We start from the raw sequence: 27,179 nt of genomic DNA, 5'->3' as shown, positions 1-27,179 counted from the left end.
CTACTGCCACTATAAAGCTGAACGTGCACACACACAAACTCATATGACGAAACCTTTATAATGCTTCCTATATAATCCCTTTATAATGCTTCATCTGACAACATTTGGAATGACCAGTGGTGTGAAGTACTGAAGTAAAAATACTTTACAGTACTACTTAAGTAGTTTTTGGGGGTATCTGTACTTTACTTTAATATTTATATTTTTACTTTTAGTCCACTACATTCCTAAAGAAAATAATGTACTTTTTACTCCATACATTTTCCCTGAAACCCGAAAGTACTCGTTACATTCCAAATGCTTAGCAGAACAGGAATGGTCCAATTCACGCACTTATCGAGAGAACATCCCTGGTCATCCCTACTGCCTCTGATCTGGACTCACTAAACGCAAATGCTTAGTTTGTAAATTATATCTGAGTGTTGGAGTGTGCCCCTGGTTATCCGTAAATTTAAAAAACCAAACAATTGTGCCGTCTGATTTGCTTAATATAAAGAATGTGAAATTATTTATACTTTCGACACTTAAGTATATTTTAGCAATTACATTTACTTTTGATACTAAAGTACACACTACATGGCCAAAAGTATGTGGACGAACATCTCATTCAAGAATCATAGGCATTCATATGGAGTTGGTGCTGCCTTTGCTGCTATAACAGCCTCCTCTCTTCTATGAAGGCTTTTCACTAGATGTTAGAACATTGCTGTGGGGACTTGCTTCCATTCAGCCACAAGAGCATTAGTGAGGTAGGGCACTGAATTTGGGTGATTAGGCCTGGCTCGCAGTCGGCATTATAACTCATTCCAAAGGTGTTTGATGGGGTTGAGGTCAGGGGTCTGTGCAGGCCAGTCAAGTTCTTCCACCACACCATTTCTGTATGGACCTCGCTTTGTGCACGGGGGCATTGTTATGCTGAAACAGAAAAGGGCCTTCCCCAAACTGTTGCCACAAAGTTGGATGCACATAATCGTCTAGAATGTCATTGTATGCTGTAGCATTAAGATTTCCCTTCACTGGAACTAAGGGGCCTAGCCCAAACCATGAAAAACAGCCCCAGACCATTATTCCTCCTCCACCAAACTTTACAGTTGGCACTGTGCATTGGGGCAACTAGCGTTCTCCTGGCATCCGCCAAACCCAGATTTGTCCGTTGGACTGCCAGATGGTAAAGCGTGAATCATCACTCCAGAGAACGTGTTTCCACTGTTCCAGAGTCCAATGGTGGCGAGCTTTACACCACTCCAGCCGACACTTGGCATTGCACATGGTGATCTTAGGCTTGTGTGCGGCTGCTCGGCCATGGAAACCCATTTCATGAAGCTCTTGACGAACAGTTCTTGTTCCGATGTTGTTCCAGAGGCAGTGTTGCAACCGAGGACAGACGATTTTTATGCACCACACGTTTCAGTACTCAGCGGTCCCGTTCTGTGAGCTTGTGTGGCTTAGCATTTCGTGGCTGAGCTGTTGTTGGTCTTAGACGTTTCCACTTCACAATAACAGCACTTACAGTTATTGTGCTGACGTTGCTTCCAGAGCAGTTTAGAACTCGATAGTGTATTTGCATTTTGCATTTGTATTTATTATGGATCCCCATTAGCTGCTGCCAAAGCAGCAGCTACTCTTCCTGGGGTCCAGCAAAATTAAGGCAGTTATACATTTAAAAAACTTTACAATACATTCATAACAGATTTCACAACATATTAAGTGTGTGCCCTCAGGCCTCTACTCTACTACCACATATCTATAACACAAAATCCATGTGTACATGTGTGTATAGTTTGTATGTTATCATGTTTTTGTATGCATGTGTCTATGTTTGTGTTGCTTCACAGTCCCCGCTGTTCCATAAGGTGTATTTATATCTGTTTTTTAAGGCTAATTTTACTGCTGGCATGAGTTACTTTATGTAGAATAGAGTTCCATGTAGTCATGGCTCTATGTAGTACTGTGCGCCTCCCATAGTCTGTTCTGGACTTGGGAACTGTGAAGAGACCTCTGGTGGCATGTCTTGTGGGGTATGCATGGGGTGTCCGAGCTGTGTGCCAGTAGTTCAAACAGACAGCTCTGTGCATTCAACATGTCAATACCTCTCACAAATACAAGTAGTGATGAAGTCAATCTCTCCTTTACTTTGAGCCAGGAGAGATTGACATGCATATTATTAATGTTAGCTCTCTGTGTACATCCAAAGGCCAGCCGTGCTGCCCTGTTCTGAGCCAATTGCAATATTACTAAGTCCCTCTTTGTGGCACCTGACCACACGACTGAACAGTAGTCTAGATGCGACAAAACTAGGGCCTATAAGACCTGCCTTCATAGTGCTGTTAAGAATGCAGAGCAGCGCTTTATTATAGACAGACTTCTCCCCATCCTAGCTACTGTTGTATCAATATGTTTTGACCATGACAGTTTACAATCCAGGGTTACTCCAAGCAGTTTAGTCTCCTCAACTTGCTCAATGTCCACATTATTCATTACAAGATTTAGTTGAACTTTAGGGTTTAGTGAATGATTTGTCCCAAATACAATGTTTTTAGTTTTTGAAATATTTAGGACTAACGTATTCCTTGCCACCCATTCTGAAACTAACTGCAGCTCTTTGTTAAGTGTTGCTGTCATTTCAGTCGCTTTTGTAGCTGACGTGTATAGTGTTGAGTCATCCGCATATATAGACACACTGGCTTTACTCAAAGCCAGTGGCATGTCGTTAGTAAAGATTGAAAAAAGTAAGGGGCCTAGACAGCTGCCCTGGGGAATTCCTGATTCTACCTGGATTTTGTTGGAGAGGGTTCCATTAAAGAACACCCTCTGTGTTCTGTTAGACAGGTAACTCTTTATCCACAATATAGCAGGGGTGTAAAGCCATAACACATACGTTTTTCCAGCAACAGACTATGATCGATAATGTCAAAAGCCACACTGAAGTCTAACAAAGTGTTACAACCGAGGACAGACGATTTTTACTCACTACGCGCTTCAGCACTCGGCGGACCCATTCTGTGAGCTTGTGTGGGCTACCACTTCGCGGCTGAGCCGTTGTTGCTCCTAGACATTTCCACTTCACAATAACAGCACTTACAGTTGACCGGGCAGCTCTAGCAGGGCAGAAATTTGACAAACTGACTTGTTGGAAAGGTGGCATCCTATGATGGTGCCACTTTGAAAGTCACTGAGCTCTTCAGTAAGGCCATTCTACTGGCAATGTTTGTATATGGAGATTGCATGGCTGTGTGCTCGATTTTATACACCTGTCAGCAACGGGTGCGGCTGAAATAGCCTAACCCACTAATTTGAAGAGGTGTCCACATACTTTTGTATATATAGTGTATAACTTTCAAAATAGAGAAATACAGTCAGTATTTTAGGGAGTGGTAATGAGGTGACCAATAATGGTTGCAATTGAGATCAGCTGTGCAGGTCAATTTAGCGCTATTGATTGTTTAACGAGACATCAGCTGGCGATAATGTAGTGCCATCGATGGTTGCAATAGGCCCCTTGTTATTTGATTATATTCCAATAGGCTACATTCTGTAGGCTACCCGTTAGCCTAATCATTGTCACAAAATGGAAGGTGTAAAAACCGATAATAGGCTAGCCTACTGTTTGTGTTTCCCTGGCTGAGTTGATGAGCTGATTTGGGCCATCAGTTGATTGACAGATGTAGGCCTACTGTAGAACGATAAACTTTCCTCCAGTGTGGATGCTCGCCCACGTTTTATAGTTAGGCTAAGTATAATTTTTTTAATATAGTTATGGTCTTTGGTGTGGATTGAAGGCCTGCATTTTGTGGCTTTAATATATCATTTTGTAAAGCTGTCAAGATGTTTATGCATTTGAGCCTATCCAAAGACGATTTCATTGAGCTGAGACACTTTTCTTTGATGTGTAAATTATCAGACTATTCTTTTTTCTTCTTGAAAACATTTAAATAAATGCAATTAACTTGTGGGCCTAAGGTAGGCTCAGGCTGGTCACTAGATCACCCAGCACTCATGAGGCTGGGAGCCGGAGCGTGATACTTAGACCACTGTGCTACGGCAGTTCACAATGCTGTAGCAAGCACTAAGAATACTATGAATATTGATGATACCTAGGTGCGTCGTTTTAAATAATTGTTTTGTTTTAAGTCTTCCCCAAACCATAACTGTTGACCTTTAAGCTTGTTTCTGTTTTAACCCTGTAAACACGCGGAATTAATGTGTCAAAAATAAACATTCATCCATGAATCAAAGGCAGCGGGCCAGATTCAAACCCATGCCGACTCTGGCATATAGTGTGTTGGGGTCAGTGGCTGTAACCGCAAGACCACACAGGCACAGATCCAAAGATAATAATTTATTCTGCCTACTAGTTGCCTTCAATATTTACTAAAACAATTGATTTAATAAATGTATAATTTTCCCTAACGAAAAATATATCTACCCCCTACAAATATGTCAATTTACTTTAATCCACATAAGAATTCACACGAGACGCGCTGTAGCCAAACACCGCTTCCACAGCCCTCTGGCGGAGATTCTAAATATTTCTTCAGATATTCAAATCATCCTGCTGCAGGATTATTTTCCTCCTGCGACGAAAGGGTTAAAATTAAGATCCGACATCTGTACACAACACTGCCCCCCACGGTGCATTCCAAGATCTTCGAATGTTGGCGCATAGTGCAAGGAGCCACCCCATTTGTGACGGAAAATGACATTGCAACACTGCCCTACGCTCCGAATATTGCGTCTCCGTAGGGTATAAATACCGCTTTAAGAACATCAGCAATGGCGTGCAGCACCAAGACTTCAGCTGCTGCGTGCTTGGAAAAGGGCAAGCAGTTGACACAGTAAACATCTGAACATTAATTGACTATTAATGGTTAAATGTATCGGGATGACACATGCCCTTTCCATGTCTGTATGGTTGTATGAAACAAATGGCTGGTGGTACTGTATACTTGCCATTAGGTACAGTAGCTCCATCTTTTTTTCTATATTGTTGTAATAAAATGTGGTGTCAGCCACAGAAACAGAGAAACATTTAATATGACAGAAACATTTACTTTAAAATTACAAAAACAACAGCTGCATCTTAAAATTATTGGTAATCTGCATCCATAGAAACAAAGAGCTGTTACGGCTAACTACAGTAGCTAGAGGCTAAAACAGGAATAGGGCAAATCAAAGTCCTGGGGTTAAAAGGGATTGTGGGGCAGATGACTAGACATCACTGCCTTCCTCCTGCTCACAGCCATTCCCTGATGCTTCATAAAACATGCCCTTCACTCTCCCCCTCTCTCTCTCTATACCTCCCTCCCTCCTTCTCTCTTTCACCCCCTCATCCACCACCCTCTCCACTTGCCTCACAGGCAGGGCTTTTCCATCTTGGGTAAGCCTACTGCAGTAGAGTCCTCTCTAATACCACAGTGGGACAGTGGGAGACAGAGCCAGGTAACATGCTTTCTCCCTGTGTGTGTGTGTGTGTGTTTGTATGTGTAACCCAGAGAACACCCAAAATTGTCCCCAACAGGAGGGCTGTAGAGGACACTAGGGGACACACAGGACACTGTCCTCATCAGTCAGTTATATTACCCCCCTACACATTTTGCCATGAGGCGGAGAGAAGATTTTGCAATTTTATAACTAATTCCATAGGGTGGAGGCAAATGTTTTACATTTTTAATATGATAACTGATAATCAATGGGCCCCACCACGGTCGGTATTCGAGTATGCTTACTACAAGTTTAGGTAGCTGGCCGTGAGACAAATTTACCAATCTAAAAAACAATTAGCTGACATGCGCTAATTGAGTGACTGCTTATGCACAACCAAATTTCGAAATTGCACCTTGTGTATTATATTATTCTAACTCTCAACAGTAAGTTGAGACCCTGACTGAGTTACAAAAATATATGTATACTGTATATACAGTGGGGAGAACAAGTATTTGATACACTGCCGATTTTGCAGGTTTTCCTACTTACAAAGCATGTAGAGGTCTGTAATTTTTATCATAGGTACACTTCAACTGTGAGAGACGGAATCTAAAACAAACATCCAGAAAATCACATTGTATGATTTTTAAGTAATTCATTTGCATTTTATTGCATGACATAAGTATTTGATCACCTACCAACCAGTAAGAATTCCGGCTCTCACAGACCTGTTAGTTTTTCTTTAAGAAGCCCTCCTGTTCTCCACTCATGACCTGTATTAACTGCACCTGTTTGAACTCGTTACCTGTATAAAAGACACCTGTCCACACACTCAATCAAACAGACTCCAACCTCTCCACAATGGCCAAGACCAGAGAGCTGTGTAAGGACATCAGGGATAAAATTGTAGACCTGCACAAGGCTGGGATGGGCTACAGGACAATAGGCAAGCAGCTTCGTGAGAAGGCAACAACTGTTGGTGCAATTATTAGAAAATGGAAGAAGTTCAAGATGACGGTCAATCACCCTCGGTCTGGGGCTCCATGCAAGATCTCACCTCGTGGGGCATCAATGATCATGAGGAAGGTGAGGGATCAGCCCAGAACTACACGGCAGGACCTGGTCAATTACCTGAAGAGAGCTGGGACCAAAGTCTCAAAGAAAACCATTAGTAACACACTATGCCGTCATGGATTAAAATCCTGCAGCGCACGCAAGGTCCCACTGCTCAAGCCAGCGCATGTCCAGGCCCGTCTGAAGTTTGCCAATGACCATCTGGATGATCCAGAGGAGGAATGGGAGAACGTCATGTGGTCTGATGAGACAAAAATAGAGCTTTTTGGTCTAAACTCCACTTGCCGTGTTTGGAGGAAGAAGAAGGATGAGTACAACCCCAAGAACACCATCCCAACCGTGAAGCATAAAGGTGGAAACATCATTATTTGGGGATGCTTTTCTGCAAAGGGGACAGGACGACTGCACCATATTGAGGGGAGGATGGATGGGGCCATGTATCGCGAGATCTTGGCCAACAACCTCCTTCCCTCAGTAAGAGCGTTGAAGATGGGTCGTGGCTGGGTCTTCCAGCATGACAACGACCCGAAACACACAGCCAGGGCAACGAAGGTGTGGCTCCGTAAGAAGCATCTCAAGGTCCTGGAGTGGCCCAGCCAGTCTCCAGACCTGAACCCAATAGAACATCTTTGGAGGGAGCTGAAAGTCCGTATTGCCCAGCGACAGCCCCGAAACCTGAAGGATCTGGAGAAGGTCTGTATGGAGGAGTGGGACAAAATCCCTGCTGCAGTGTGTGCAAACCTGGTCAAGACCTACAGGAAACGTATGATCTCTGTAATTGCAAACAAAGGTTTCTGTACCAAATATTAAGTTCTGCTTTTCTGATGTATCAAATACTTATGTCATGCAATAAAATGCAAATGTTACTTAAAAATCATACAATGTGATTTTCTGGATTTTTGTTTTAGATTCCATCTCTCACAGTTGAAGTGTACCTATGATAAAAAATTACAGACCTCTACATGCTTTGTAATTAGGAAAACCTGCAAAATCGGCAGTGTATCGAATATTTATTCTCCCCACTGTATAAAGACAGGCAGAAAAATCACTAGGACAATGATCACTAGGATACCAACCTGCATTCAGGCTATACTGTACTCTACTCACTGCACAAATAGGCTACACTAACATTTATCTAACACTACAATTATGATACACATTAAGACAAAACGTTTTTGGGGTTAACTTTTATAAAGAAACACAATCTAAAGTGACACATATTTTATTTCCTAAAAATAACATTTGTTTCTCTTTTCTTTCTATCTGGATGGTGTGTTCTCTGGTCGTTCTCTGGTCATCCCTCCCTTCCTCCGTCACGTTTGCTTGCCTAGTGACAGGGAACGTTAGCTCTGCAAAGCCAGGCAGCCAAGCGGATGTAAACGTATTCACAGCGTTTAGTGCACAGGATTAATCGAATTATAATTTAATCATCTGATCAAACAGTAATTAGCATAATCACTTCTGGGGAAGGCCTGATAGCGCAGAGACTGAAACAGAATGGACCAGGGGCTAGCAAAACTTTAATGAGACATTTGTAGAGAATCTTTGAAAATGTTACACATTTCTGGCTATAGAAATTGTGCCGATATTTGAATACTAATCAGGGCTTGTCAGATATGCCTCAAACGCATCCAATAGTCAGCCGAGCAGCTAACAATCAAAGACACTGGCTTGATAACACAAAAACGCATCAATACACACACTGACACGCAATAAAACACACTGACCTTGTATGTAGCTTTGTTATAATTGGGCTATTTTTAAATTAGCTAATTTAATATGTTAAACTCATAAGGGAACATTTTTAAAACAATATAAGTCATGTAATTGCCCTCATTTACAAATGTTTTAGAGAGCTATTTTTTCAGAATTATTTCTATGGACAGAAGACAATTCAACCATTTGACAAAATCTTCCAAATTGGCTACACACCTTTTTTACACAATATTGGTGCAATAGGATACAATGTATAACATTGTATTTAAAGGGCGACTGAACTTCCTGATTTGGCCTCGTTTTAGATTTGGTTCATTAACAAATGCTAGTGCCCATGACTGAATTCAAATGTGAGTTGGATTGGTGTGTCTCGTGTGTGTCTGTTAGCAGGTGGGAAGAGTTAGTCAAATTCTTTCACCAAGTAGCTTCAGCCAGCTGGTGTGAGACCGTGGCAAAATTGGTTTGACTTTGTGTAGCCTATCTCCGGGACTATAGTTGTCGTCAATAAATTACACAATGTAAATTAGACAATATTTTCATGTTGCACACCTTTTAGTTTTCACATTAAATGCTTTCAATATTTGAATATGAATTTCTACAATTAATAGCTGGTTTGAGGTTTTTAACTCATTGACATTTGCAGCTTTTGGAATTTGAACATATTGTCCCATGTAACATTTAATTTAAACATGGACTTTTTCCATATTTTGTTGTGTTATACAAAGTAGTATTAAAATTGATCTAATTGTAATTTTTTTTGTCACAAAATACTCTGTAATGTCAAAGCGGACAAAATATTCGAACATTTGTAAAAAATAAAATTAATTAAAAACACTAATTATTCAACCCCCTGAGTTATTACATGTTAGTATCACCTTTGGCAGTGATCAGAGCTGTGTGTCTTCCTAGGTAAGTCTCTAAGAGCTTTCCACACCTGGACTGTGCAACATTTGCCCATTATTATTTTCTAAATTCATTAAGCTCTGTCAAATTGGTTGTTGATCATTGCTTGACAACCATTTCTAGGTCTTGCCATAGATTTCAAGCCGATTTAAGTGAAAACTGTAACTCGGCCACTCAGGAACATTCATTGTCTTCTTGGTAAGCAATTCCAGTGTAGATTTGGCCTTGTATTTTAGGTTATTGTACTGCTGAAAGGTGAATTTATCTCCCAGTGTCTGGTGGAAAGCAGACTGAACCAGGTTTTCCTCTAGGATTTTGCCTGTGCTTAGTTCCATTCCGTTTCTTTTTTATCCTGAAAAACTCCCCAGTCCTTAATTATTACAAGCATACCCATAACATGATGCAGCCACCACTAAGCTTCAAAATATGGAGAGTGGTACTCAGTAATGTGTTGTACTGGATTTGTCCCAAACATAACACTTTGTATTCAGGACAAAAAGTGAATTGCTTTGCCACATTTTTTGCAGTATTACTTTAGTGCCTTGTTGCAAACAGGATGCATGTTTTTTGTTTTTTTTTCACTTTGTCAATTAGGTTAGTATTGTGGAAAAATTACAATGTTGTTGATCCATCCTCAGTTTTCTCCTATCATAGCCATTAAACTCTGTAACTATTGGCCTAATGGTGAAATCCATTAGCAGTTTCCTTCCTCTCCGGTAACTGAGTTAGGAAGGATGCCTGTATCTTTGTAGTGACTGGGTGTATTTACACACCATCCAAAGTGTAATTAATAACTTCACCAAGCTCAAAGGGATTTTCAATGTCTGCTTTTTTTTTACCCATCTACCAATAGGTGCCCTTCTTTGTAAAGCATTGGAAAACCTCCCTGGTCTTTGTGGTTGAATTTGTGTTTGAAATTCACTGCTCGACTGAGGGACCTTACAGATAATTGTATGTGTGGGGTAAAGAGATGAGGTATTCATTATCATGTTAAACACTATTATTTCACATAGAGTCCATGCAATTTATTCTGTGATAGCTTTTTATCTTTTATTAATTAGTAGAATTTTCGAAAAACATAATTCCACTTTGACATTATGGGGTATTGTGTGTAGGCCAGTGACAAAAAAATCTAAATTTAATCCATTTTAAATTCAGGCTGTAACAAGGGGTGTGAATACTTTCTGAAGGCACTGTACATTTTGTAATTTACCGATGGTCCCTAACTAGCCCCATAGGGATATCCAAAGTCAACCCAAATTTACCACAGGCATTACGATCGGTCGGGTGCAGCTGCACTCCGAATTGATGATTACATGTGTGCTGACAGCTGTGGGCATGTGGGCAGAATTGAAACAAACCCAACCTTTATTTACGTTGTGATGCAGTCACAACCACAAGTCTCACAAAACTCTGTTTTGAACGAGACTGACTGTATGGCCAAAATTATCCTATTTACACTTTGTAGTCAATTATGACAGTACAATATTTTTGGGGGACTCATATCGATGCCACATAGGCTGTTTTCTAAATGAGAAGTTGTTTTTTAGGGGCAGTTGCTCTTTAATGGGCTGCATTGCATTGCAATATATAGTATTAATGTTATCAACTATAATGTCATTCCCCTAGAGAAAAAGAAGAGAGTGTGTTCTGTGTTGATGCGTAAGCCACCTCACCTGCATCCCACATCATCTCAGGAGATCAATACCTTTAGACTTTTCTTCATGGCAGGGTACTTGTCCCATGTGTTATAAAGGAGCCTGACCTGGTGTGTGTGTGTGTGTGTGTGTGTGTGTGTGTGTGTGTGTGTGTGTGTGTGTGTGTGTGTGTGTGTGTGTGTGTGTGTGTGTGTGTGTGTGTGTGTGTGTGTGTGTGTGTGTGTGTGTGTGTGTGTGTGTGTGTGTGTGTGTGTGTGTGTGTGTGTGTGTGTGTGTGTGTGTGTGTGTGTGTGTGTGTGTGTGTGTGTGTGAACCCCGAAGGCTGAGTCTTTCTGTAGAGGTCATTTGCCACTTCTTCCATTACCCATGTGACAGCCTTTAGAAATGGCCTCCCAAAAATAGCTCTGCAGTGTATGTGCACCACATTACATACAGAAACACACCAGGCAGGAACCTCTTCCCCTGATCTGGTGACCCCAGGAATCTCTGCCACTGACATTTCCTGTCTCCAGATCTGGCAACCTGAGCACAGCCCTTATCTCAGGAAGAACTGTTGGCACTGTTGTTCTAATGCTTGTTCAAAATAGTAGATAAGTCTATAGTAAAGTGCCATGGTGATTTCAAAGAGGGCAAGAGTGAGCATGTGAGCACAAACCATGACTTTAGCAGGAAACCTTATATTTCAACTTATCCTGGAGCTGCTCAGGTTGGATGTATGTATTAAATGTCCAATGCCAAGTCTACAGTATACTGTAAGCTATGTGTGTGTGTTAGCTTAAGCACCTGTCCCTCTTTGATCTGACATAGTACATAACATATCCTAAACTGCTCATCCTGTGTACTCAACTCATCCTAAAATATGTACCTTTCAGGCCTCGATCTATAGTGATATTGTAGCTGAAGGGGTATGCTGTATCTTAAAGGTAAAAGAGGGCCTATGATGCTGAACGAAGACAGCATTTGCTTTCGCTACGTAAAGTCTCATACAAAATTGACAAACTGGTAGTTCTTAGACACTGTACAGTACAACAGTCAAATGTAAGAAAAAAACCAGGATACTTGTCTTGTGCATAAATTAGGGCCTTTGGTCCACAGCATCCCCAATTGTAGGATAGCTGTGCCACATTTAGATCAGCTCCTGCCATCCTGAAGGGTTAGAGCATTAGCCTACTATCCCACTTTAACATGGAAACATTAGCTTGCCAGCTAAGTGGAAAACAAATTATATAGGCTATTTACTAACTACTGTTCTTGTTGTTTTATTCATTCACTGATATAAAACACCACTTACCAGCAAGAACCTGAATGTGCATGTGGGAACTTTCCCTTGTGTAGTAGTTTACTTCCTTACAGTGTGTAACACATGCTGACTCTCTCTCGCTCTCTTGCTCTCTCTCTCTCTCTCTCTCTCTCTCTCTCTCTCTCTCTCTCTCTCTCTCTCTCTCTCTCTCTCTCTCTCTCTCTCTCTCTCTCTCACACACTCTCTCTCTCTCTCTGCTTAGTTGCACACATCATCTCTTTAAGCATTCTGGCCTGGGTTAAATGAAACAGTTAACATTTCAATGTGCATCCATTACCATATGGTTCAGTCTGTTCTGCATGTAACAGCCAACTAACTCCAAGCTCAGGGATATGTTAGGATATTACATTACATCCATCTTGCACAGTGTTTTAGATATTGCAAATACTTGCCAAATGCAGATTTTTATGGGAAGGATGTATTTTGGGAGGCTTTGTTTTACAGTGCTGGTATTTAACTATCTAATTTTTAGAAAAAATGTTTTGTTGTTGTAGGACACCACACTTTGAAAATAGTGTGTGTGTGTGTGTGTGTGTGTGTGTGTTGTGTGTGTGTGTGTGTGTGTGTGTGTGTGTGTGTGTGTGTGTGTGTGTGTGCATGTTTTATGTGTGTTGCTGTGGCTCTGTGATACAGGTTTGCTTCTATGTGAACTGACAGATACATACCAAAGGATACCACCAGCCTACACAGATCCAGTTTCCCACTGGCCTAAACACGACCTCCAAACAATGTTGTCTAATGTTTTTACTGGTAATAACAACAATAATGGGATAAGGGCGGTTTATTTACAGAGTGTTCACTGTCTTTCATAAGGTGAAATGATTAATATTAGGTAAAGAGAAAAGATCCCAAACCAAATCTATGAGTTGCAGATATCAGGTTTGGAGTGCAGGTTTGTTGATCTTTGATATTTGAAACAATGATTTTTTGTTAAGGATTCCGTATTTAGTACAGGGGGATTCAACACAATGGGGATCTCTCTGAATACTCATAGTCGGTTTTCTCTCCTCACACTTTCAGATCTGAAGTGAAGATAGACTTTTCCTTCACAATGACACAGTTACCTACACTACATGACAAAAAGTATGTGGACACCTGCTCGTTGAACATCTCATTCCAAAATCATGGGCATTAATATGGAGTCGGTCCCCCCTTTGCTGCTATTTTTATTTTATTTATTTATTTCACCTTTATTTAACCAGGTAAGCCAGTTGAGAACAAGTTCTCATTTACAACTGCGACCTGGCCAAGATAAAGCAAAGCAGTGCGATAAAAACAACAACACAGAGTTACATATGGGGTAAAAAAAACATAAGGTCATAAAATACAACAGAAAATATATATACAGTGTGTGCAAATGTAGCAAGTTATGGAGGTAAGGCAATAAATAGGCTATAGTGCAAAATAATTACAATTAGTATTAACACTGGAATGCTAGATGTGCAAGAGATTATGTGCAAATAGAGATACTGGGGTGCAAAAGAGCAAAATAAATAACAATATAGGGATGAGGTAGTTGGGTGGGCTAATTTCAGATGGGCTGTGTACATGTGCAGTGATCGGTAAGGTGCTCTGACAACTGATGCTTAAAGTTAGTATAACAACCTCAACTCTTCTGTGAAGGCTTTCCACTAGATGTTGGAACATTGTTGCGGGGACTTGCTTCCATTAAGCCACAAGAGCATTAGTGAGGTCGGGCACTGTTGTTGGGCGATTAGGCCTGTCTCGCAGTCGGCATTCCAATTCATCCCAAAGGTGTTCGATGGGGTTGAGGTCAGGGCTCTGTGTAGGCCAGTCAAGTTCTTCCACACCGATCTCGACAAACCATTTCTGTATGGACCTCGCTTTGTGCACAGGGGCATTGTCATGCTGAAACAGGAAAGGGGCTTCCCCAAACTGTTGCAACAAAGTTGGATGCACAGAATCGTCTAGAATGTCATTGTATGCTGTAGCGTTAAGATTTCCCTTCACTGGAACTAAGGGGCCTAGCCCAAACCATGAAAAACAGCCCCAGACCATTATTTACAGTTGGCACTGTGCATTGGGGCAGCTAGCGTTCTCCTGGCATCCGCCAAACCCAGATTTGACCATTGGACTGACAGATGGTAAAGCGTGAATCATCACTCCAGAGAACGTGTTTCCACTGTTCCAGAGTCCAATGGTGGCGAGCTTTACACCACTCCAGCCGACACTTGGCATTGCACATGGTGATCTTAGGCTTGTGTGCGGCTGCTCGGTCATGAAGCTCTTGACGAACAGTTCTTGTTCTGATGTTGTTCCAGAGGCACTGTTGCAACTGAGGACAGACGATTTTTACGCACCACGCGCTTCAGTACTCGGCGGTCCCGTTCTGTGAGCTTGTGTGGCCTAGCATTTCGTGGCTGAGCTGTTATTGGTCCTAGACGTTTCCACTTCACAATAACAGCACTTACAGTTGACCGGGGAAGCTCTGGCAGGGCATAAATTTGACGAACTGACTTGTTGGAAAGGTGGCATCCTATGACGGTGCCACGTTGAAAGTCACTGAGCTCTTCAGTAAGGCCATTCTACTGCCAATGTTTGTCTATGGTGATTGAATGTCTGTATGCTCGATTTTATACACCTGTCAGCAACAGGTGTGGTTGAACTAGCCAAATCCACTAATTTGAAGGGGTGTCCACATACTTTTGTATATAAAGTGTACACACTGATCTTTGGTGTGTAGATATTCCTGCTGTTTGTGATAAACGACATCCATCATTCGCACACACATTTACACTCAAAGTACAATTGTCCTTTTCTTCCACTCTTTTGTCCCTGATTGCAATGACAAAAACACAGCACCCAATTACTAAGTCAATATGTCTGCTATGATCATCCCAATCCTGGGATTCTCTCTCTGTAGATCTCCCAGATGGGTTGATTAAAATCTCTGTGGTCATGACAGCTTTATCAAGGTTAATCCTGTAGCCTGGTTCCCTAGGCTATTCCTGTTCAAAACGAGCTGTCTAACTGATACTGACAGCTATTCAGATGCCAGGCCTAGGATGGCTTTAATCTTCAAAAGCAGGAGTCCTCCTACAGGCAAGCACAGATGAAGGTATTTTCCACATTGGAACTCTTACTACTGTATGTGTTTAAATAAGAGGAAACACACACATAGAGAGAGAGAGAGAGAGAGAGAGAGAGAGAGAGAGAGAGAGAGAGAGAGAGAGAGAGAGAGAGAGAGAGAGAGAGAGAGAGAGAGAGAGAGAGAGAGAGAGAGAGAGAGAGAGAGAGAGAGAGAGAGAGAGAGAGAGAGAGAGAGAGAGAGAGAGAGAGAGAGAGAGAGAGAGAGAGAGAGAGAGAGAGAGAGAGAGAGAGAGAGAGAGAGAGAGAGAGAGAGAGAGAGAGAGAGAGAGAGTGATACTGAGTGCCAATTGAGGAGCATTGTTGTATATTTGCACTGATTATTAGTGTCCAATTGAGCGTGTGTCCGATTTGCCCCCTGGCATTGCTGAGCAAAAACAACATTATGCCATTTCCCCAGTCCATTGATGTTCCTATTACATTTGAGTTTTAATAGAGATACTGATGCAAGAGCACTAGAAAACCACAAGTGTCATTGAAATCCACTCTACAATGCTTTTTATTTGTTGCAACTGCGTATTGTTTATGATTGCAAATTGTATCCACAGACAAAATGAGTTTTCACCTCGGTCTTGAAAACGGAAAGCAGCATATAGTATATGCAACACAAAGAGCCCTATACATTCTGGAGATTTATATTTTCAAATGTCAGGCTGTTGCTAAAAACAGAAAACATTATTTAACAACTTGTAAATAAATTGCTCCATATCTTTGCATAAATCAAATACTATAAATACACAATCTAATACAAGATCTAAAGCAAACCAATAGACATGACCTAACTATCACTGATTGGGGTAGTCAGTCCTGAAAAAATAACACAAACCTGGGAATAATGTATCACTGTCATCAGAACGATGGACAACTCACCACCAGAATAACATCTTTAAAATATGCAATAATAACCTTCACATCTCCTCTCTCTATCTACAACAATATCATGGGGCTGCAGGAGTGACAGGTCTAATTCGTGGGGAAGATCTTCCGGGGTCACCTGCACAGAGTGCAGACTTGCTCAGACCCAGTCCACACTGCGCCAACACTCATTAGCCATGTTTCCATAGAGACAGTAGAAGAGTAGCTGCTGCTTTTGCAACAGCTACTGGCGATCCTAATAAAATACCAAATACCAAAAGACCACCCCAGGAGCATGTGCTGCTAGAACAGAACCCTAAAAGCCTTTATTTCTGGAATCCAATATATATCTCTCTCTCTCTCTCCAACCCATACCCCCCCCCAACTAGGCTACACATTGTACTATTCGAACAGAGGATAGTGCTGGTGATGTGGACGCTGCTTGGACCTTCAAAAAATACAGATCAGGATGAAATAGAGCAATATGCAAAGTAGACGGATATCATAAGCAAAACTGCTGTATAAGACCTTTTCCATCTTGTCATCTATCAGCCGTATCTATGATCTATAGCTTTTTTTAAATCATGTTTTTGAAAGAAACAAGCATAAAAAAGGGAAATAATATTGCATAATATTATTGTATGCAATTCCTGCCCACAAAACAATAATTTTAATAACTTCAAAGATTGACAAAGTGACCCCTGCATAAAGTGCGTCTGTCAATAAAACACAGCGTATCAACATCAACCATAGACGCTGCATGCATCATAATCCACAGTGGTGTTTTCATTCTAAGTTTCCATGCTGAACACTTCAGGAGCAGCCATTTTACAACACTGTAGCCTGCATGGTCAAAACACACTATGTGAAGCCGTTTAAAAGCTAAGATAGAGATAGTGCTCTCAGCTCACACAAGGGTATATTGTAGAACATTATGGATTGATATTTGAAATGGACATCATACTATGGAACAAACAGGTGCTCTCTCTAGAACCAGGCACGCCTCAGTTGTGTTAAAATGCATTTGTACACGTCCCTCACTGCCTTACTGTATTCTCTGTGGCAAACAACGACGGCCTCATTCAGCCCTTCAGCATTGCCACAAAATGGTTTTCCTGTCATCTTTGGTTGATGCATTGCCCTCTCTCCCCTCAGTTTACATGCATGTGTCCACTTTTCATTTTACCCCCACCCCTCCCTCCATCTGTCCATCCATCCATCCATCTTTAAAAAGATCCTCTAAATGCCCTAATTTTCTCTCTGGCTTCATTCTAACCCCCCCCTCACACACACACCCTTCTTGTATTCACTAAGCGTTCAGGCAACCCCAACCCAAAATAACACTTGCCTCTTATAAATCCATATTTTGTAGGAATTACAGGCCAATCACCTTTGCATTGTGTAAAACATAAGAGGTGGGTTACACTGTTTCAGTGGGAACACAGGGAAATGGGCGATAAGGGGCTTGCCTCAACTGTTTTATTTTTTTCCTGATGCCTCCATGTTTGTACTTCTAATATGGCGGGTGTAATGCCATAAAAAAAGACAGCACCAACCTAGTTGTTTCCTTTTTCAGTATTATCTCATAGAATACCGGACTGATTTTATAGAAATAAACAGATTATCTCATGCACAGATGAATTTACTTAATCCCTAGAATGTTACTACATTTTATTTTTTATATAAAACATTAACTGGCCTATTGCATTTCCCATATAGCAAATAAGCATGTTTTTTTTCAATGAATCAATCAATATACAGTATGTGGCATGGGGAAATCATTGCATTTTATTGTTACAATTAAGTGGCACACTATTTAAGTGTAATTCACATGTGATTACGCTGTTATGAATGAATATATGGAATTACTAATTGTATTGATGTAAATATGCAAATGAGCTACAATAACCACTAATTGGTCATTATGAAAAATATAAATAAATGTGATATCAATTTAAACATGAAGTTAACCTTCTAAACAGTTTTTAAAAAATCAAAATATACAATATCACTAAATTGAATTAGATTCAAAATGCAAAAAAGTACAATTAGACCAAACTGAAATAAGGTTACTTATTATTGAAGTCTAACCTGAGAAAAGTATCAAAATGATACAAGCATTTAGCTAATATTTTCATATAAATCCATCAGGGGAAAGAAAACATAATCATCAACCCACATACACTGCCTATGCACTGTTACACTATTCAAAAAATGTCTTATTATAAAATATTATGTTGATTTCCCCAAAGAAAAAAGTAGAGTCTAGATTGTTTTATTCAGTTTTTTTAAATCAGTGTTTTCACATAGTTGTATCCAACTATAGGCATTAGGTAATTAACCTGGATGTGACTGGCAGGCATAGCACAGCCGGTAGGCTACTTCTGCTGCTGCCCAATCCAACCTCGTTCTCCCCTTGGCCTCACGACATAGCATCAGCACTTTACTATTTAATTTTCTCACAAAATAAATAATATTATTCCGTAAATAATCAACACAGAGCTTGTAGGCTATATCTGGTAAGTTTTGTTCGGAGGTAAATTAACATAAGTTCGTTAAGTTCATTTTAGATAGCACAACTCACCATTCAAGATGCACTGGAAAAAGATGATAGCCAATATCCACATGCCCCGCTCCGTTCAATATCCAAGCTATGCTTTTTCTACTTTTCACTCCACACACTTTCTTCCTTAGATTTTCTTTATATTTCTTCAATATGTAAATAGCAATGGACGATGGTCTGTACAAATCAGTCTCTCTCTCTCTCGCTCTCTCTCTCTCTCTCTCTCTCTCTCTCTCACTAGGTTGGGAAGAGGAGGTATGAGCTTCTGGTGATTGTCTTATGGTAAGAGCTGAGATCGAACTGTAGGCCTACGTCTCCCTTGAAGTGGCAACGCCGTGCCTTAGTGCAGCCTTTCCCCGCGTCTGGGCGCGATACTCTGCGGGGTACATGCGGGACTTGCCTTCTTGAGCTTCGGTTCAGGTGAGTGCTGCTGAGTCAGAGCGGAGACTGGAGGCTGAAGACGCGACACGAGGAGGGATAAGCGCAATGTGCACAGGTGGAATTCCCAAAGAAAATAAAGAATGAAGTTAAAATAATTCGAATTACAAAAGAAAGAAAACCCTATAAATAAATAATGAGACAAAAAAGTTTCCAGTGACAAAAATCATAAAGTTGAATTTTGAAAAAAATTACGTATGAATTTTGAAGCATGAGGCAATAGTTGTTGGCTGTAGCCTAGTGAAAACTAATTTCCTTTTCACCGCCTCTCTCCATCCAGTAAGCAACAAGCACACGCATCTTCCCGCAGCCGTACAAATCACACTGGTCCCTGCGCTAACCTTCCCTGGCTCAGAGCATTATGGAATAACCCTCGCCTCCTCCGCAGCCGCTTTTCTTCTTCATTGCCTTAAAGGTGCAGCAGCTCGCCACTCCATCCCTTCAGCTGAGCGCTAGATTGCATGCAGGGGATCGTCTCCACTCATTATGAGAGAGAGGATACCAAGGTGTCTATTCAGGGTAAAGGAAATGAATATTGCCTACATTAAAATAATCAAGTGATAATTAGCCCAATGATTATTATAGCTGCTATCAGCTAGGATATGGAGTGACTGACATTTAGAAAAAAATCTAAATTATCTTAATGGGAAGACATCAAGTAATGTCCTTTAATGTGTTTTCGGTATAATTTATGAGCCCCGCGGGCGTGTTGTGATTCAGCCAGCCTTTGACTGCATTTATTAATTGACCTTGACAAATATGAGCAGCGGCCTTCCTCTCACCAGGGGCGTCAACAGCAGCCATGTCAGGAACCCCTGCTCGTGCGACTAGGGAGACCACACAGGAGATGTATCCAATCCATCAGCCGATAGCCAACTACACACTCAAAATGGTCGGTGAATGGTTGGATAAGAATAGCCTCTACTGCGGCATGTTAATGTTGTCGAAGCCGACTCACCTCAGCCTCAGCAAAAAAAAAGGGTTTTCTTTTGTCACGTGCTGCACATCTTCCCGCGGTTTCCCTCCTGTCACGTTTTGAGGGTCGTGAAAATTGCCTTTGAAAGCTGCGAGCCAACCTATTGAACACATGCCAATGCAGTAATGTTAAAATAAAAATAGCCATGTGTAAGTAATTTACTAAAACTACACGGCATATTTTGATTTGTCAAAATAATCAAACAGAAATGAAAATAGATTTAGCCAAATATAGACATGCATTTAGGCCTAGCCTATAATGTGCAACATCATGGGTAGGCCCATGTAGCAATCACGAACTGTGATCTGGAAAAATAGGCCTGCTTTGTTTGTAATTAAACAAATACTTAAAATTCATGGCTTACAAGGGTTTTACATTTGAGCAGGTTTTCTGTGTATTTCTGACACACAGACAACCACTCAACCTCACAACAGATCAGCACCGTGAGCAATGCTTTTTAATTGAACCTCTGGGATTGCTTCAAAATGTTATTATATGAAAGGCCAGTACTGAGAGAGTAGACATTATTCTCACACTCAGGATTACACTCCTTTCCATCCCATTAGTATTCCTTTGATGTGAATAAGAGTTATTTTATGCTACACATATCAAAATAAAACAATGTAGTTATGGCAGTTATGTATTGTCTATCACATGGATATTTTTTCTATTCTATTTGGTCTACTCTTTTCTACATTTACATTTTAGTCATTTAGCAGACGCTCTTATCCAGAGCAACTTACATTTAGTGCATACATTATTTTTTTATTTTTTTCATACTGTGGGAATCGAACCCACAACCCTGGCATTGCAAATGCCATGCTCTACCAACTGAGCTACATCCCTGCCGGCCATTCCCTCCCCTACCTGGACATCAAGTGTTATGATATAGTAAGATAATGATGACAAGGATGATGATGATGATGGTGATGTTGATAATGATGATTTCAGTAACATAATAGAGATATATAAAACCCTGTTCTATTTAATTATGTAATCAGTATCAACAGTCTACCCTAGAGCAGGGAGACTGTATATGTATTGTCTGTTCAGATTCATCCTGGCCTGCCAGTGTCTTTGTTCTGTTTAGTGGGCCAGTCAAACTGCAGCACTCTCCGCCTAATGCAGCCTCTGTCTCATATGCTTAGTATCCACATCAGACCTGTACATGCAATGCACTAGGAATACAAGGCCTGCCTGTCACTAGCCATGCAGTGTGTGCTGTGCCTGTGGCCACCCAGACCAAAATAAAACATATGATTAACATTAAGCCTGACTTCAATCATCCCAACCAAGATGGAATGCAAGGAGGTCTTCAAATGGATACTTAAATGTTGTGTAGCCTACTAGATTGTAATTGTTCAACTATTTGTGATTGAGCAGTGTTGGTTTTGGTTATTGTCGTTTTCTCTCTCTCTCGCTCTCTCTCGCTCTCTCTCGCTCTCTCTCTCTCTCTCTCTCTCTCTCTCTCTCTCTCTCTCTCTCTCTCTCTCTCTCTCTCTCTCTCTCTCTCTCTCTGTATGCAATGAGGGGTGTGTGTGTGTTGTTCATCCAGTTATGGCGCTGTTCTGGGTAATCTGCACAGCTCCAGTCCTCTCTGCCTGCTCCTGGCTGCCGCTGCAACCTGGTCTCAGAGCATTTCCTATTATTCTGTACGTAAATCCGAGACCCTACATATAGTTTGATATGTTACTTTTCGTATGGTATGTATTAATTTGTGAATGTCCATCATCCATTTCGTATAATATATTACAATTTATAATGTTACGAATTTGCAAAACATATGATTTGTTATGAATTCTAATTTTTTTGTGGCTAACGTTAGCTAGGCTAGGGGTTAGGGTTAGCAGTTAGGGTTGGGGGTTAGGGTTAAGGTTAGGAGTTAGGTTAAAGGGTTAGGTTTAGGGGAAGGGTTAGCTAAAAGCGTTAAGGTTAGGGTTAGGGGAAGGGTTAGTTAACATGCTATGTAGTTGCAAAGTAGCTAAAAAGTAGTAAGTCGTTGAAAAGTTGCTAATTAGCTGAAATGCTAAAGTTGTCCGTGATGAGATTTGAACATGCAACCTTTGGGTTGCTAGACATTTGTGTTATATGGCCACTCGTCCACCCTGACCAACCACCCTCCTTTAGTTTTTGCCTTAAGTAACCTTCTGTCTTATGTAACCATACCAAACGTAACATATCATACTTTGAGTGTCCCGAATTTACATTTACTATGTTACGCCTAGTCTATGAGACCAGGCTGGGCTGCCTGTCTCTCTACCGACACTGGTCTCTCTGCAGCCTGCCTGCCTGCCATTTTCAACGCCCGCTAGCCTTTTCAACTGGATTATTAAAACAGTTTATTGAATACTGTAGCTCTCAAGCTCTCACCAATCGCTCAACAGTTTAGCTCTCCAAATATGGCAGATTTCTTACATTTACATGTACATTTTAGTCATTTAGCAGAGGCTGTTAGCAATATTAAGCAATTTCTCAGAAAATAAGATTAATGCTTGACCACTTATTATTAGCATTTATCTTTGTTTATCAGTCTATTGTTACATTTTTAACGTGTTTTGTCTTATTCATTAATAGGCCTATCATCCTTAAGATATGTATTGTTTCTGAAATAGTTGTGAATGGTATCACAATTTCGTTCTTGTTCTGTTGTAATGATCATGTGATTTAGCTAAAGATTTGACCCGATTACCCACCTTTCTCATCAATTTGGTGCATATGTTTCATTAATCATATATTAATCTGAAGTCATATGAAACAGTTAAGGTTATTTTAGTCAGTGGCTTTAATCCCAGTGGTTTGTTTGGGTATAATGAGATCAGCTTTAAATCAATGTCTGCATGGTCATAATCCCATGGTCTCTAATCCTTAGTTTTGACCCATGATTTGCTATGAGGCGGTTATGATGAAATCAAAGTATTATGGCTCTAGATCTTATATCATGGCAATGATCTAGTCAACACAAAATCCATACAGACAATCAGCAACCTGCTAATATCAGTAAAGAAGCTGAAAATATAAAAGCTTGAAAATACATGAACAGATTAAAGTAGTTTTTTAAACAAATTGTTTGAAACAAGGACACGGTTTTCACTACAGACCAAATCATGTCATTCAATTGCACATGGCTTTAGACAGAGTTTGTTTTATTTCCTGTAATACTAAATCTCCAAGCTTCTTCCAAATCAACTGTTATGGTATGTGTATTTGTATTGTGTTCCCAATATTCCATGATGTTCTCTCATAACATTTCAATAAAAAAAAGCTGTCTTGTTGTTGTTGTTGGTGTTACTGTGTGTCAGGTGACCGTATCCCATACTGCCCTGCAGGGGCGGCTTGTTCTCCCTGAGCCTCCACAGCGCCACGTTCAGAAAAAATCTCTGTTTCACCATCCCTTTGTTGTCCAAAACAATGGCTCTAAGAGATACAGATAGATAAAAGGGGGATGGTGAAAGGAAGAGAGAAAGCGCGCGCGCGAGAGAGAGAGAGAGAGAGAGAGAGAGAGAGAGAGAGAGAGAGAGAGAGAGAGAGAGAGAGAGAGAGAGAGAGAGAGAGAGAGAGAGAGAGAGAGAGACAGCTAGGAAGGGAGAAAGCTGATTTGAGGCTAGTTGCACTAACCTGTATTATGGTAAATAAAATGTGAGTGCAACAGCGAGCGTGTTCATGTCACTCAATATGGAGACACATGAAGGGACTAAAAATATCTGAAAGAGCCTACATTGTGACATGCACTCGTCAAGACGCAAGTACCCAGGCTTGACCAAAACACTGCAGTAGATGTTCGCTCATGTCTGGGCGATGAGTATAGAAAAAAAAGCATGTGAGAAGCTTGATGCCGATGGAACACTCCGTGTAGGCCTCAGTGAACTCACCATCAAAACATAACAAGTGACCATTTGAGAAAATAATGATTTGGTATTCATACTCCTCCCTCATAGTAATGGAGAGCTTGCCCCTGGTGTGAAAACTCAAAGGTCACAGAGTATTTTGATAATATTAAAACAACCATTAAACCCCAACCCATCATACAGGCTTTGCCAGAAGACAACCAGTAATGGAGAAATAATTTAGCTCAATTTGAAACTTGTGTATTACCCTGTTAAAACCATGTATTAAAAACACTATGTTTTACTACCACCTTTGCTGTTGAGCCTATTTTGTTTTGCATTGCTTCAATCAATTGTGTTGCTTTCATATGCAAACGTAAAACAAAAATGACATGTCAATCATTTAAAGGTGCAATATGCAGAAATAGCTTTGCTAAAATTCTAACAGTTCACCTAATTTAAGTTTAGTGAAAAAACAAGCAGTCATTGTGTAAAGAATCATTGTACCATCTAAACCACTGTGAAATATATTTTCCAAACCCAAAATATTGTATTCTCAGAGGTTAAGAATGGGAAGCATAGAAATAAAAAGTGAAAAAGCTTCAAACCCTAACCAGTGCCTGCAACCTGGTTCAGGTTATCAATCAACCTACCAGGGTATTTACAAACAGCACAGGAATGAAATCATCAACATGTATTGATCACATCTTTACTAATGCTGCAGAAATATGCTTTAAAGCTGTATCCAAATCCATTGGATATAGTGATCACAATATAGTAGCCATATCTAGGAAAACCAAAGTTCCAAAGGCTGGGCCTAATCTAGTGTACAAGACGTCATACAATAGGTTTTGTAGTGATTCCTATGTTGATGATGTAATGAATGTTTGCTGGTCTGTGTTGTGTAATGAGGAGCAACCAGACGCTGCACTTGACACATTTATGAAATTGCTTATTCCAGTTACTAATAAGCATGCACCCAGTAAGAAAATGACTGTAAAAACAGTTAAATCCCTGTGGATTGATGAGGAATTGAAAAATTGTATGGTTGAGAGGGATGAGGCAAAAGGAATGGCAAATAAGTCTGGCTGCACGACCGATTGGCAAACGTACTCCAAATCGAGAAATCATGTGACTAAAAACTAAAAAGAAACTGTACTATGAAACAAAGATAAATGATGTAAAGAATGATAGTAAAAAGCTTTGGAAGAAGTCTTAAATGGAAGAAGTTTGGAACCACCAAGACTCTTAGAGCTGGCCTCCTGTCCAAACTGAGCAATCGGGGGTAAGGGCCTTGGTCAGGGAGGTGACCAAGAACCCGATGGTCACTCTGACAGAGCTCCAGAGTTCCTCTGTGGAGATGGGAGAACCTTCCAGAAGGACAACCATCTCTGCAGCACTCCACCAATCAGGCCTTTATGGTAGAGTGGCCAGACGGAAGCCACTCCTCAGTAAAAGGCACATGACAGCCCACTTGGAGTTTGCCAAAAGGCACCTAAAGGACTCAGAACATGAGAAACAAGATTCTGTGGTCTGATGAAACCAAGATTGAACACTTTGGCCTGAATGCCAAGCGTCACGTCTGGAGGAAACCTGGCACCATCCCTACGGTGAAGCATGGTGGTGGCAGGATCATGCTGTGGGGATGTTTTTCAGCGGCAGGGACTGGGAGACTAGTCAGGATTGTGGGAAAGATGAACGGAGCACAGTACAGAGAGATCCTTGATGAAAACCTGCTCCAGACCACTCAGGACCTCAGACAGTGGTGAAGGTTCACCTTCCAACAGGACAATGACCTTAAGCACACTGCCAAGACAACGCATGAGTGGCTTTGGGACAAGTCTCTGAATGTCCTTGAGTGGCCCAGCCAGAGCCCGGACTTGAACCCGATTGAACATCTCTGGAGAGACCTGAAAATAGCTGTGTAGCGACGCTTCCCATCCAACCTAACAGTTCTTGAGAGGATCTGCAGAGAAGAATGGGAGAAACTCCCAAAATACAGGTGTGCCAAGCTTGTAGCGTCATACCCAAGAAGACTCGAGGCTGTAATCGCTGCCAAAGGTGCTTCAACAAAGTACTGAGTAAAGGGTCTGAATACTTATGTAAATGTGATATTTAATTTAATTTTTGTATGAATGTACAAACATTTCTAAAAAGCTGTTTTGGATTTGTCATAATGGGGTATTGTGTGTAGACTGATGAGGGGAAAAAAATGATTTAATCCATTTTAGAATAAGGTTGTAAAGTAACAAAATGTGGAAAAGGTCAAGGGGTCTGAATACTTTCCGAATGCACTGTAAATACTCAGTGTGAAGTGTCCAGTGGTTCAATATCTCTATGACATGGGACAGCAGCATTGGCTGTGTGTGTGTGAGTGTGTGTGTGTGCATGTGCGTGTGTTGTTAGTTTGAGGTGTGTGTGTGTGTGATAGCTTGTGTGTGTGTTTTGTGTGAGAGAGTGTGCATCACCTGGTAGACGGCTAGTGAAGGCTTTTCAACAGTCTGATGGCCTGGTAATAGAAGCCGTTTTTTAGTCTCTCGGTCTTGGCACTGATGCACCTGTACTGACTCTGTCTGCTAGACGGTAGCCGAGTAATCAGTCCGTAGCTCGGATGACTGAGGTCCTTAATGATGTTCTTGGCCTTCCTTTGACGCTGAGTGCTGTAAATGTCCTGGAGGGCAGGCAGCGTGCCTCTGATGATGCGTTCCACTGACCGCCTCACCCTCTGGAGAGCCATGCAGTTGAGGGAGGCACAGTTGCAGTACCAGGCGGTGATGCAGCCTGACAGTATGCTCTCAATGGTGCATCTGTAGAAGTTTGTGAGGGTCTGTGAAAATGTATGCACTCACTAACTGTATGTCGCTCCGGATAAGAGCGTCTGCTAAATGACTAAAATGTAAAAATGTCTTAGGGGCCATGCAGAATTTTTTTCAACCACATGAGGTTGTAGAAGCGCTTTTGTGCCTTCTTCACAGATTGATTGTGTTGTGTCACTGATAATTATTATCTGAGGGTGTCGGGTAAGGTGGAGGTCATATGGTCCTTAACTAGCCTTTCAAAGCACATCATGTTGACAGAAGTGAGTGCTACTGGGCGATAGTCATTTAGTTCAGTTACATTAGCTTGCTTGGGTACAGGAACAATGGTGGCCATCTTGAAGCAAGTGGGGACGACAAACTGGGAAAGTGAGAGGTTGAAAATATCCGTAAACACTCCAACCAGCTGGTCTGCGCATGCTCTGAGAAGCTGCTTGAGATGCCATCCGGGCCGGCAGCCTTCCCGAGGGTTAACACGCTTGAAGGTCATACTTATGTCACCTACAGAGATCGGAGTCCTCATG

The 27,179-nt window shown here is 41.1% G+C and overlaps 1 protein-coding gene across 3 annotated transcripts in view; it reads right to left on the bottom strand.

Moving 5' to 3' along the window:
• Positions 1–19,434, bottom strand: part of LOC121579798 (Down syndrome cell adhesion molecule homolog) — a 158,990-nt gene extending 139,556 nt beyond the window's left edge. Inside the window, exon 1 of one of the 3 annotated variants that reach the window (XM_041894702.2) lies at positions 18,623–19,434. In XM_041894702.2, the coding sequence (XP_041750636.1) occupies positions 18,623–18,665 (43 nt within the window). In that variant the 5' untranslated portion in view covers positions 18,666–19,434. The remainder of the gene's footprint in view (positions 1–18,622) is intronic. The other 2 variants (XM_041894700.2, XM_041894701.2) reach the window with 2 other exon arrangements.
• Between the last annotated feature and the right edge of the window lie 7,745 nt (positions 19,435–27,179).

Source organism: Coregonus clupeaformis, chromosome 13 (genome assembly GCF_020615455.1).
Source record: "Coregonus clupeaformis isolate EN_2021a chromosome 13, ASM2061545v1, whole genome shotgun sequence".
In the NCBI taxonomy this organism is placed as follows: Eukaryota; Metazoa; Chordata; class Actinopteri; order Salmoniformes; family Salmonidae; genus Coregonus; species Coregonus clupeaformis.
The sequence above is the reverse complement of the archived record's forward strand: the minus strand, read 5'-3'. Positions and strand labels throughout refer to the sequence as shown.